The sequence below is a fragment of the Podarcis cretensis genome, assembly GCF_951804945.1.
Source record: "Podarcis cretensis genome assembly, chromosome: 3".
Classification (NCBI taxonomy): domain Eukaryota; kingdom Metazoa; phylum Chordata; class Lepidosauria; order Squamata; family Lacertidae; genus Podarcis; species Podarcis cretensis.
Genome location: NC_137172.1, coordinates 61,202,898 through 61,215,831, shown reverse-complemented (window position 1 = coordinate 61,215,831; position 12,934 = coordinate 61,202,898). Strand labels below are relative to the sequence as shown.

Here is a 12,934-nt window from a genome sequence, read left to right as displayed (position 1 = left end):
AATGGTCAGTGGCCATTGCTTCTTTATCCCAAAATCCTAGGTGTCTAACCTGATATCTGTAGCTTTTTGGAGGGACTAACAGAGCCTGCAATATGTGTCTTGGAATGGAGTATACAAGCTGTCTTTGTGGCTGCACCACCAGCCTAATTTTTGTACCTTTTTTGTTCTTCACACCTCCTCTCCCTGCTTTGGGCTTTGCCTGATGAAGAATTGTGGAGAATTTGAAAGTATGTCACAATTTTGTTGTATTTGGGTTGGTTCTAATAAAGGTATTGTCCAGCTGTGGACTTCAGAGTTTTTTCTTTTGAATAAACTCAATTCAACAAACATTGTATTCTTCCTGACTGCACAAGAGGAGGAAGCTTGCAAGCCCAATTCTTTGGAAGCTTATTCACATAGCGCTAAATTATGGTTGCAAATGAATTGGCCTGAAGGCAACACCAGTGGCCCTCCAGATATTGTTGTGGCCCAACTTTCTTTAGCCTCGCCTGTAGGGCCAATGGTCAAGGATGATGGGAGTTGTAGTCTAGCAATATCTAGAAGGTCACAGGCTTCCTGCAATTAAGGCCCATTTAATACAGTAGGACTTACTTTTGAGTAAACATCCAGAAGTCAGGATGTAATGTTAATTACATCAAACTGTGCCCTTCCACTTTGATAGAAAGCACATGGAGGATTCTTCACTTGTAAATGAATATGATATCTGTATGTAAACTGAATAAATGCAAAAAGTTTTGTCTTCAATTTTATTCAATATATTTTGTATTTTCAATAAAAAATTTAGGAGCAGTTGATAGTTTGATGCTTCTTTCCTTTTTATGAATGAAGTTAAACATCTTTACCACAGTAAACCAAGTTCTTATATTAAAAGTGAGGAAGGAAAGGTGGCATTAATCATCTTTTTTTTTTTTTTTTTTTTAAAAAGGGACAAAGATACTGCTTTTTATAGCCACGCTTGAGACAGTGTAAGAGATGGATGCCTTGAAAATTACATATCTATGGTGCATCTAAATAAAACTCTGGAATGTGGATCATATTACAGCAAAGTTAATTAAGGTTTTTTTTCCTTATCTCTGTCTGCATAGGAGTGTCTTCTGTTTAACAAAATCTGTGTTGACAGACAACTAATATTTATTAAAAGGGGATTGGCTCCACTGTACTCAGCAATATGATCTAAGCAAAGATGAGGAGCATTTATGTGGCTTATTAATATATCTTCCTCCCTAAGTTTATTACAGTAACTAGCTAAGTGTCCATCAGTGTGATAGGCAGGGAGAGAAGAGAAATGACTGTGAGGGCTCCAGTAAAAGCGCATTTGCATTGTTCTGCCTTTCCTAGTAAGATTGCAGCCTAAACATTGTTTGTACTAGTCAAATGCAATCAGGTAGTTAGCAGTATGACACAGTGCACTTTGATCTGTGGTTATAGAAAGTGAAAAGCTGATCTTCCAAAAATAATCTGTGTGGGTGGAAGCAGGGCTTGCCTGGCGCCAGCAAGCATTTCTCAGTTTTAGGCTTAAAATAAAAATCCACCCCACCCCACCCGAAATTGTAGATTACAAAGGCAAAGTTGTTTTCAAGGCAGAACAGAATTTGTTTTCAAGGCAGAACAGAATTTGCTGAGCAAAGTTGAGAGAGAAAAATACCTGGAAACATTTTTTATATATAAAAAAGTCTGTCTATCAACCATCTTCTGAATTGATTAGTTTTATCATGATTCAATGAACTTGATTATATTGTTTTATTTTGACTTATAACTTGTTCCATTTTCATGGTGAATTAACAATATAAATCTAATTAAGTCACTGGTGGAAGGGCAGGCAATGTAGTGTCTTTTAGATGATGTTGCTATGACTCTTATCAATCCCAAATAGTGAGTTCATGAATGATGGGAGTTGGTCCATTTATAGGGCCACATGTTTCCCCTCTCTGTGACAGAAGAGTCACTTTAATTAAACAAATCAAGTTGACAGGCTTGTTACATTGTAACCCCACTCTTCCTCCAAGAATCTCCAGGAATGTAAGGTGGGCTAGCCTTAAAACAGCCCTCTAAGAATACTAAGGCTTGGAAGGGGGAGGCCAGGAGAGCCTGCGTACACCCCTCCTTGCACAACTGCCATGCAAGAAAGGTCAGTTGCCTCCCAAACTATTTGGTACTTTCTGCCACCACCCTCCTCCAACACTCTAGACAGGAAGGAATTCTGGGAGATCAATAATAATAATAATAATAATGATGATGATAATAATAATAATAATTAATAATAATTTATTATTTATACCCCGCCCATCTGGTTGGGCCCTGCCACTCTGGGTGGCTTCCAACAAAACACTAAAATACAATAACCTATTAAACATTAAAAGCTTCCCTAAACAGGGCTGCCTTCAGATGTCTTCTAAAAGTTTGGTAGTTACATTTCTCTGAGAGCCAGTGTGGTGTAGTGGTTAAGAGCGGTAGTCATGTAATCTGGGGAACCGGGTTTGCGTCTCCGCTCCTCCACATGCAGCTGCTGGGTGACCTTGGGCCAGTCAGGCACCTGAAGGGGAGTGAAAGGTGGGATATCAAATCCAAACTACTACTCTTCTTCTTCTTCTTCTTCTTCTTCTTCTTCTTCTTCTTCTTCTTCTTCTTTGACATCTGATGGGAGGGCATTCCACAGGGCAGGTGCCACTACTGAGAAGGCCCTCTGCCTGGTTCCCTGTAACTTGGCTTCTCGCAGCGAGGGAACCGCCAGAAGGCCCTCGGCGCTGGACCTCAGTGTTCGGGCAGAACGATGGAGGTGGAGACGCTCCTTCAGGTATACTGGACTGAGGCCGTTTAGCCCTGTTTTTCCTGATAACTTGAGAGGGATTTGGCAAAGAAGTGGAGGGTGCACCATGTGTGTTGCACTTCTTAGCCAAATCCCTCTCAAGTTATCAGGAAAAACAGCTGCCTTTCCCAAGCTGGGGTTCAGCACAGCCTGCTCTTTCCCCTATGAAACCCCACTCTTTCCCCCAAGCGGTATGCTTCCAGCAGCTAGGCATGTGGGAGATTACAAGAACCCTAGAGTTTGGCATAAACATGCTTGAGATCTCAACAGTTTTATTATGAAATTGTATTAAGAATAAAAAGGGAAGAGAGGAAGACAGGTGGTCAAAGCAGAATAAGGAAACTGGATTTGAAACAACAGGTTCCTTTTATCAAACCGAATACTGCTGCTTGCAACAGACTTCTGGTCTTCTCCTGAGCAATCTCAGATGCACGGTCAGTTGCCACAGCTCTCTTTATAAGCTGGCATTTTTTCAGCCAATCAGAGCACTGGTCACACTTGCTAGGTAGTCTTTAAACACCTTAAGGAAAGGTGGGGGTTGGGTGGCTGAAAGACACTTTTGGGTATCTGAGGTGATGATAGACACCTCTTGGAGCAGAGGAAAATGTTTGTTGTGGTTATTGCTGGTGAAGATTTCCATCAGAATTTCTCAATCTTTCCTCCAGACAGGTCCTGTCCTTTGCTTGTTTATTTTTTGAGTTTAGTGGGAAGGTTATGCCTGTCTTCCTTGGGTTAAATGGTGGACAGGAGGAGATCAGGACTTTTCAAATCTGGGATTCATTATTAGTCAACACTGATCATTGTGCACAAATGATGAATGTTGGGTGCATGGGTGTCTGAAGTAACTAATATTTGGCTGTTGTGGTCATGTGGTTTGCTACTATACTTTGAAAAGTTAACATTTTCTATGTATGTGTCTAATGGAAACAATTCATTGCCACGTGAAGGCATTTGTAAATCTGTGGGGGTTTTGGGGGGGCAGGGGGAGAGAAACCACTATGCCTGAATATTTAGTCTTAACTTTTAAGCACTAAAAAGGTATAAATGTTTTTATCATGCGCCACGCAGTGTATTAGTTGATAGAAATTGTTAGGCTTACAATTGCTATATTTAGAGAACTTCCATGTTGGCTTCCCTTCTCTGCCGGTAATGGTCTGTTGATGCAGTTCTTCACTTAAGTAATTTGATGTTTTTGGAAACTTGCTTCTATACACATGGAAATTGGTTCAATAAAAACATGTCATTGACCTATGTTGCATCTGATGTGTCCAGATCAATATGGCAACAATTGTCTCTGTAACAAATACCTTTTGGTTAATACTCAGATACTACTACCGTATTTTTCGCCCTATAGGACGCACCGTCCCATAAGGCGCACCTAGTTTTTTTGGGGGGAAATAAAGGGGAAAAAATTATTCCCCCCCCCCAGGTGCGGTGCTGGGGCGGGGGAGACCCGAGCTTCCTCCGACCCCAGTCCCCAAACAGGCAGCTCTCTGCAAGCTATGGGAGCCCAGGGCTGGCTCCCGCTGCTTGCGGAGAGGTCCGCGAAGCCTGGACACGCTGAGCTCAGCGCGCGCAGGCTTCGGCATGCAGGCAGCTCTCCGCAAGCAGCGGGAGCGCTCCTGCCGCTTGCGGAGAGGTCCGCGCAGCCTGGACACGCTGAGCTCAGCGTGCGCAGGCTTCAGCATGCAGGCAACTCTCCGCAAGCAGCGGAAGCGCTCCTGCTTGCGGAGAGGTCTGCGAAGCCTGGAGAGCGAGAGGGGTCTGTGCGCACCGACCCCTCTCCCTCTCCAGGCTTCAGCGAAAGCCTGCATTCGCCCCATAGGACGCACACACATTTCCCCTTCATTTTTTGAGGGGGAAAAGTGCGTCCTATAGGGTGAAAAATACGGTATATAGGATGCTAAATCCTTTGAAGTAGTCCCATTCAATGTAGTAACATTAAATCTGTTTTGTTTTGGTTTTGTTTCAGGATTAGAACTGTATATAAATCCAATTGATTTTGTAAAGCAGGCTGCGTACACAGCTTGGATAATAACATCGCACAAAAAATAGTTTTATTTCTTCATCTCTATGGCAACTCACCCTCAAAATGGTATTTAAAGTGTAGAATGTTTTTTAATACTGGAAAAAGTTCATTGGCTTAAAGTGATATATTTCTTCCCCTCCTTTTAAAAGTAGGTTCTTTATAGCTCTAAATTATTAAGCTACTCTCACTCCGTATTGTGTTAATATCTGCTGAGCTACTCCTTCCAAATCCTTTATTTGTTACTTAAATCTGCCAAAAGATTAAATATTTGTATACAAGATTAAGTAGCAGTAGTCTTAAGAGTGCCTGCCAGAAGTATTTGGCGAAATTTGTTCTTGCCTCTGAAAACTCATACTGCAGTAAATAAGTCTTTAATATAGCACAGATCTTGGTCTCAGTGCATCAGAGTGACATGATCGTTTTATTCTGTTTGTTTTCAATCTTATTTTCCTACTGGATTTTTAAATATTATGGGATTTTTTACTTGTAAACTATCCAGAGAATGTCTGTTACTGAAGGACATAAATAATGAAAATAAATGACTAAAGGCTTCTAGAATGTGTTGAAAATATTTTTACTTTTGGCTCTGTATGTAAGAGCTGGCAAGGGCTCTGTTAATTTGCAAGATTTAACTTCTTGTTGATTATATATAAAATAAATACTATTTGCCCCACATTGTGTTTCAGTGTTTGCTTTTGTGTTTACATTTGCCCTAGGTTTACATACACAATAGTCTTGAAACAGTAGTCCTGGAATAAAATACAAAAAAGTTACAAGGTGGGTTTAAAAACAACAACAATATTTTTCCTTGCTAAACGTATGATTTGCTAACTTTGTAGTTTTTATGTTTGCAACATGAAAGCTCTAACAATTGACATTTTGCAGGATAATTTGGTATGCATGTTCAGGGTGAAATTCTGTATTTCAGATTTGATTACTAACTGTGTCTAAACACTTGTTTAAGGGGGACAGTAAAGATGCAAATAGAATGTAATATCTTGGAATATTGGAATGAAAGTTGGTTAGCACATTCATTTTGCTTTGTAGAAAACCCAGTTCAGTTGCTACCACTCTTTCGCCAGGGAGGGTGACGTGCGTGCACAAGACCAGTTGAACTGTGCTTTGCAAAGCAGAGTAAGTAAGGCGTTTTGAGCATTTTAGTTGCAGTTTTAGATTTCCTTACCTGGTGGTGAATGCAGTAACCTGTTTCCTTTCCTGTTTGTAATGCAGTAACCCTGACGACTGTGATGCATGATTCAAATTTGGTACCTATGTTCAGGACAGATAAAAATGCAGAATATCTCCCTTGAAATCTTGCTTGAACATGATTTCAGTTGCCCTCATGTGCAGTTTTTGGGCTGCTCATTACTTGGTTCCTGTGGCAAACAGGATGCTGGACTAAGTAGGCTTTTGGTCTGATCCAGCAGGGCCCTGTTTGGTTTTAGTTCAGGACAACATGTTATATTTTCAAGTTCATATCGCCTTTTACAGCCACCTCATCCCACAGCACACATGTTTTCAAAAGGGCTAGAAAGATGGAAGAATATAATTGCAATGCAACCTCTGTCTTGAAGATTGTTTTCTCCCTGAAGTAGCAGGCTTGTACTGTGGAGGCATTCCTGAAGGGCTAGATGGCAAGTGTGGCCATGAGTGCCTTTTACCACCTTTGTCCTCTATGCCAGCTGCATTTTTGTTGAAGAAACCAGAAATCAGACCTGACCTCCGTTATTTTATTCTCTGTTCACTTCCAGATTAGACAATTGTGTACTGTGCACAATTGCAGGGTAGCCTTTTGAAGAGAGTACAGAAGAATCTGGGGTTTTAAAAGCTGTCTCAGTAAACTCATTTTGAAAGCTGATTTCTGCACACTATTTTTTAGAATGTTGTCACTGATATTTGCCCCCCCCCACCTCCAGGTTCTAGCTTGCAATCTGCCTTGGATATTTTACATGCAATAGATATAAATCCTGATAACAAATAAAGGTTGCCATAGTTATTAGATGATTACAGACTATGTAACATGGTTGAGAAATTGAGAGGTAAGCAGGAAGGAAAGTGGTTAACTGAAAGTTAATGGGGAAATTAGCTGAATTATTATTACATAATAAATGTCTGTTAGGCTGGCAGTAGTTAGGATTAAAGATAGCAAGAGAATGGGGTTGAACCTTTCAATATACAAGAGACAATCTCATTTGGAAACAGGAACCTCTCCTGGCCAGATTCATGGCAGCCAGCCCACAGTGGGGTTTTATTTTTCAAACTGGATTCAGAATTGTTTTGTAGCACAGGTTGGCTTCAAAAATCTTTCATCACAATGGAATTAAAATGCCTATGGAATGTAAACGGGTAACTATGTTAAAGGTAACAGTGGACAAGATACAGTTCAGCTAGCTTGCTTTTCAAGTAGTACTAGCTACTTGTATAATACAAATGCTTTGACTGCAGGCCTCCCTCCCTCTCCCACTTATTCAATGAGCGCAACTTAACTCCCCATGTTTTTGTAAGGTTATGCTGATATTCATCTTATGTTCTTTCTTTCAGCCACTTTAAAAGCTTGAGGTGTAATAATGGCCAACATGACATGAATAGAAGGCACATAGATATGTGGGTATCTGATTATAGGCATTACTAAGGCTTTGGGGCTCTTATTTGTTCAGTCCTTTTGGCAAGTTATTTCCCCTATTGAATTGTGCATACTGTGGGTTTCTAGATAAACTGCTTGCACAGAAAAGGTGGTAATCGGAGAAACCCAGTCCTTTTGTTAAACTCTTTTTAAGCAGAAGAGCTGTATGTTCCTACTCAGTCTCTCCAGGAGGCTGCTGCTTGTCACTTCACTGCTACTTTGCAGATTTTTCCCACCCATTTCTTTCTTATGGCACTTAAATGCTGTTTGTTTTTGTGCATGAGTGGCATTCTGCAAAAAGACCTCACAAAACCTTGGGTACATGTGTATGGCCCACTCCTTGTTTGAAGGAATTGGCATGTGTCTGGAAGTCATTTTTGTCTGATACAAGGAGTAGCCACGATCACTGGACAGAAGTTGTGTGCACAGAATGCTAAGAGTGTGCCAAGCATTTTCTCCTTAGCTGAACCTCATAGCTGCTTTTTAAAGTTATTGAATAAATAAGTATATATAATTATGATATATCATACCACAACCTTTGGTAATCATTGATATCAAGTGTAGGGGGCGTGGGTTTGTCCTGTTCAAATCTGAAAGTCCTTTTGATGCAAGCAACATCTTGAGATAAGGGATTTCTGTGGTGCAACTGACATGCCTCTGGATTTGGGATTGGTTGATAAGTGGAGTATGCACTTTAGTGCAAGCTGAACATTTTGTACATGCGTGCACGCGTGCGCGCGCGCACACACACACGAGTATTTGGCAAAATTATATCTGAATTGGGTATAATTTTCATAGCTCTTCCAAAAATAGGATACGAGAACATTTGCAGATGCTTTTAACTACTGCTGTATAAAGAGCATTTAAAAAATTTAACTATGAAAGATATTACTGCCTGGGAGTATGCTGCTGCCCTTGCAACACCAGATGAAGAAGTCCGTTTCCAGAGAGAGTTTATGAGCTGGCACAGGGCTAGGGTTCAGCAGCATTTTCTGATATTTCAAATCATTAAGAGTTTGTAGTGAATTGTATTGTTTGATTAATTTGTGCCTTCTTTTATATACTCTTGTTCTTTTGATATGATCACAATTACCGTAATGTTAATTTTAAATGTTACTAGGGTGAGCTGCTTTGAGTTCAGCATTATTGTTGTAAAAGCAGAATACAAATATTAAAATACTAAGTGAAATCAAATGTGTGTTTTTTTTTTTTTTGGCTTGTTAAAGTTGTATGCTCTGCTCTGTGAGAAATTTTAAAAATGTATTTCATGCTTTAAAAAAACCATGTGACATGAATTAAGCTGATTTGTGAGCCAGCCTAAGAGAGCTAGAAACTCATTTAGCTTTGATTCCTATCTTTGACAGTACAGTAAATTCTGCATCTGGCCTTTAAAGGGATTTAAAATGGGATTAGGCTATCAGCAATGATAGGTATATGAAACCTCCCTGTTCAGAGGCCACCGAGTTCAGCTGCTGTATGGGGGCTCTTTGCTTTAATGTCCTGCTTGTGGTTGTCCCAGAGGCATCTTGTGGTTATTTTGGAGAATAAGATGTTGGCATGGATAACTCTGTCACTGATCTAGCTATGATGAATGCTCTACTTAAAAAAGGGTTTTGGATATACCTCTCTGTCTCTCTATTTAATATGGTTAAATATAATAATAGTATGTATGTATGTGTTTGTTTGTTTGTTTGTTTGTTTGTTATTTATACCCCTCCCATCAGTTACAGGCTGAACAAAATCCCACAAACAGTTGAGTGATATTCATTCAGGTTTCCTATAATTCTCCCCAAGCACATAATGCAATACAGAGGTTGGAATGTGTGTATCCAGTTTGAATGATGTGCTCATGAAATATCTCGTTGAAATCCGGACATGCTTAGACTGCCTAGGATCATCTTCTCTCCAAAGAAACGTTCTCTCCCACCAGTGGATTTTACTAGATAATCTACCTGCCTGTAGTGTTATTAAATGAGTCGCCCTACTTAACTAGAATAGGGCATGCTTAAACAAAAGGTTTTTGATGCTTTACCACTTTCAGATTCAGCATTGTTTTCACTGGATAAACATGTGTTACAATGCACTACCAAAAAAAAATTGGATCCAAAGGAGAGGGAAAAGGATATGAACAGTGTTCTTCAAACACTTGCACAACACTGTTCTAGCAGGACACAATGCTTCGTGGTACGGGTGTGCTTTCGTAAGTAGAACATCCACTTTTGTATTTAGCTGCACTTTTCTCGTATAGTGCTTTGTACTAAGTATACAGCAGCCCTTCAGTGAGCTGAAGCCATCTTCCATCTGTGGAAATGCATCTTCAGCTATAACTTCAGTAGGCAGAGCAGAATATATGATTCCCCCAAACCATGATAGTTAATCAAGCAGGGAACTCAGCACAGAGGTTAGTTGGCTCAGTTGACAGCTAATCCATTGAGGTTAATGGAAGATTAATTAGAAAAAAGGGGCCTGCAATAATCTGTTGATATATTGTTCAAATGTCAAAAAGTAACATACCACAGCAATACAGAGCAGGAGAGTAAGAGAGGTGCTTGTCATAAGATGTTCCTTTTCAACCTCCTCTTGCTGGCTGCCATGTTTATGTGTAGCACAGAACCTACTTGAAAACAAACAAACAAACAAAATCTGGAGAGCGCAATCACACATTCTTCCTTTTTAGTATTCCTCCTTTGTCATATTTGTACAAAAAGGAACCTTAAGCTGTGTATTAATTACAGGGGGAAATATGAATAGAGGTCAGAATTTGCATGTTTGCTTTCAGTTGAATTCTTATATATGAAGAATGGGGTCAAATTCAGGTTTGGGGCATTTGTGTCACGAATGTCCTGCAGGCTTTGTTTTGCTTTTACTTGCCTGTTGGAGACTGGCAGAGGAGGGACAGAAAACTCAGTCCTTTCTCTGGTACTCCACTTGATTTCTGTGTTTGACACAGAACACTTCACACAGACACCCTGTATCAGTTCACTAACTTGCCTGAATACTATTCTTTAACACTTATGACTACTGAGAGAGTGCTTAAATATAACATTGTAACTATACTTAGTGAAGATATAATGACTTTCTCATTCAGCTGTTTTTCACCTTAAGTAAGCAAGGCAATGAAATCTATTGACTTAAACCAGTGGTGTCCAAACTTTTTCCAGAGAGGGCCAGATTTGATGAAGTGAAGTAGAAAGGCAAGATATACATGTTTTAGTAAACAACAAATATATTTTTTCTTGTTCCATTCTCATGCTCCCGCTGGAAGACCTATGAATAAGTTTGAGGTACCCACAGTAGTACAAATCCCCAAAGGCAGGCAAGTGCAAGTTTGTAATTCTGCTACATTCCTGGTGCCTCATTGAAAACCCACAGGCTAATTCCTCCTTCTATTTCTAAATTCCTTAGTGTAAAAATTTCATTTTCAGCAATTAAAGGAAAGGACAGTTTTAAGAACTAGTTAAAAAGAATGTTGACCTTTTTGTGACTTTGTGTAATGGGTGATATCAAAAGCAGTTTAAACATCTGAAACTTTTCCAGCACATATTCTTTTGCAAGAAATGCTGCTTTGCCTTATTCTCTGAATCGTTAGCATAGACGTTTGTTTAGTAAAAGGAGGAGCTTTAGGGATATATGAATATTGTGTCAAAGCAAAGGAGAAATTGCAACCTGGCAAATGGTGACAGAAGCCAGAGTGCACGGAAATGCCTTTTACCTTCCTGCCGCAGGAGTACCTATTCATCTACTTGCACTGGTGTGCTTCGAACCGCTAGGTTGGCAGAAGCTGGGACAGAACAACACATGCTTACTCTAGTCGCACGGATTCAAACTGCTGAACTTCTGATCAGCAAGCCCAAGAGGCTCAGTTTTAGAGCACCGTGCCATCCGCCCCTAATAAACAGCTAATTAGAGCTTACTACACCTTCCCCTCTGACTCAGTCTCAGGAGAAGGAAAATGTAAATAGAATGAGATAAGTGCTGCTTGCAGAGAAAAAGACCACATTCCCAGGGCACATTCCTCTGATTCCAAGTTGGTATCTGAATTTACTTGGAGTTGATCAGCACAGAAATGATGCATACAGTGGAGCCATTCATGACTTGATAGATGTTTATAATGTCAACCACCCTATTTATATAAAGTAAGGAAGGCTGTATTCTTTAACCTTTCCTTGTACAGAACTCCTCCGTTTTGACAGCTGCCCTTTTCTGTATTCTTTCATAACTTCTTTGAGATGGAGTAAGCAAAAACATGTGCAGTATTCCAAAAGGAGCTGCTAACCAGGGTGCATTTGTTATCCAGCTCTTGAATCTGGTTGCAAATAATAATTTAGAAAACATAACAGTTTGCATTAAGACAGATTACTGTAGGTGCTAGCATAACACTGATTCATGATTATTATTATTTTTTTACACAGAGTGAACACATACTTGTGTAGCCTGATCCTACTATAGTTATTACTTGAAGGCACACTGGCCCAATATTGCTGCTTTTCAGTAGTTATGTAGGCTGGAGAAACTGTAAGCTTTCCTTTATAGCTTCTTGAGAGAGGACTTTGAGAGTTCCTTTTTGAAAACTATCTGAAACCTGGTTTCTAGAAGGAAGAACGGACTAAATCTGTCAGCAACAATGACATTTTCTGGATTTTACTAATAAGGAATATATAAGGCCCCGTAGCAGTTTGGGACCAGTTTACTCGAAGAACTGCTTTCATCTGCAGAACTGGCACATTTCCAAGTGCTGCATGAAGATGGTTGTACAGTTGCAAGTAAATCCATCTTGGAATGTGGCAGCACCTAGTCTCAGGAATGCCCTGGCTATTAATACTAGGCAGGCCTCTCATTGTACTTTCAATACCTGCTAAAACCTTTTTGTTTAAGCAAGTCAATCCAGACATGTAATTTCAATATGTGTAGGTATATGTTTTTATAAACTATTGTTTTTATCTATTTTTGAATATTTTATTATGTCAACTGTTTTTAATGTTTGTTTTTGTTTCCATTTGTTTTTAACAAATAGTAAAACACAGGATTTTTTCCATTTAGTCATATAAAAACCTGCTAAATCAAACTAAGTTAATGAAGAAGTATGGTGCTTGTTCAAGTTTATCTCTATATTCATCACTCTAGAATTTTGATAGATGTTCCTCTGCCCTGAAAATCATTTCTAAGAGGTCCTCTCAACCCTTTGCTTCCAAGTGAGACTGGAATCAGTTTTTTTCTTATTGAGGGCAGTTCCTCAAAATAATGATGATTGATGAGGGACATTTAGCAAGTCTGAGAAATATATTTTAATGTCTTTTATTTCCTTAATTTCTAGATGAGCACAATGACGTACAAAAGAAAACCTTCACAAAATGGATAAATGCTCGCTTTTCTAAGGTAAGGGTGGCTTAAAACCTGATAAGTATATACATAACCTTTACCCTAGCTTTTGACAGCCAAGATGTGCATTTTCAAGAAACACCATTTTCCTGTGACT

General features: G+C 39.5%; 1 protein-coding gene across 3 annotated transcripts in view; it reads left to right on the top strand.

The window, feature by feature from the left end:
* Nucleotides 1-12,934, top strand: part of UTRN (utrophin) — a gene marked incomplete at its 3' end in the record, with an annotated part of 328,497 nt that overhangs the window by 34,005 nt on the left and 281,558 nt on the right. For all 3 annotated transcript variants that reach the window (XM_079970879.1, XM_079970880.1, XM_079970881.1), the window contains exon 3: nt 12,773-12,834. In XM_079970879.1, the coding sequence (XP_079827005.1) occupies nt 12,773-12,834 (62 nt within the window). The remainder of the gene's footprint in view (nt 1-12,772; nt 12,835-12,934) is intronic.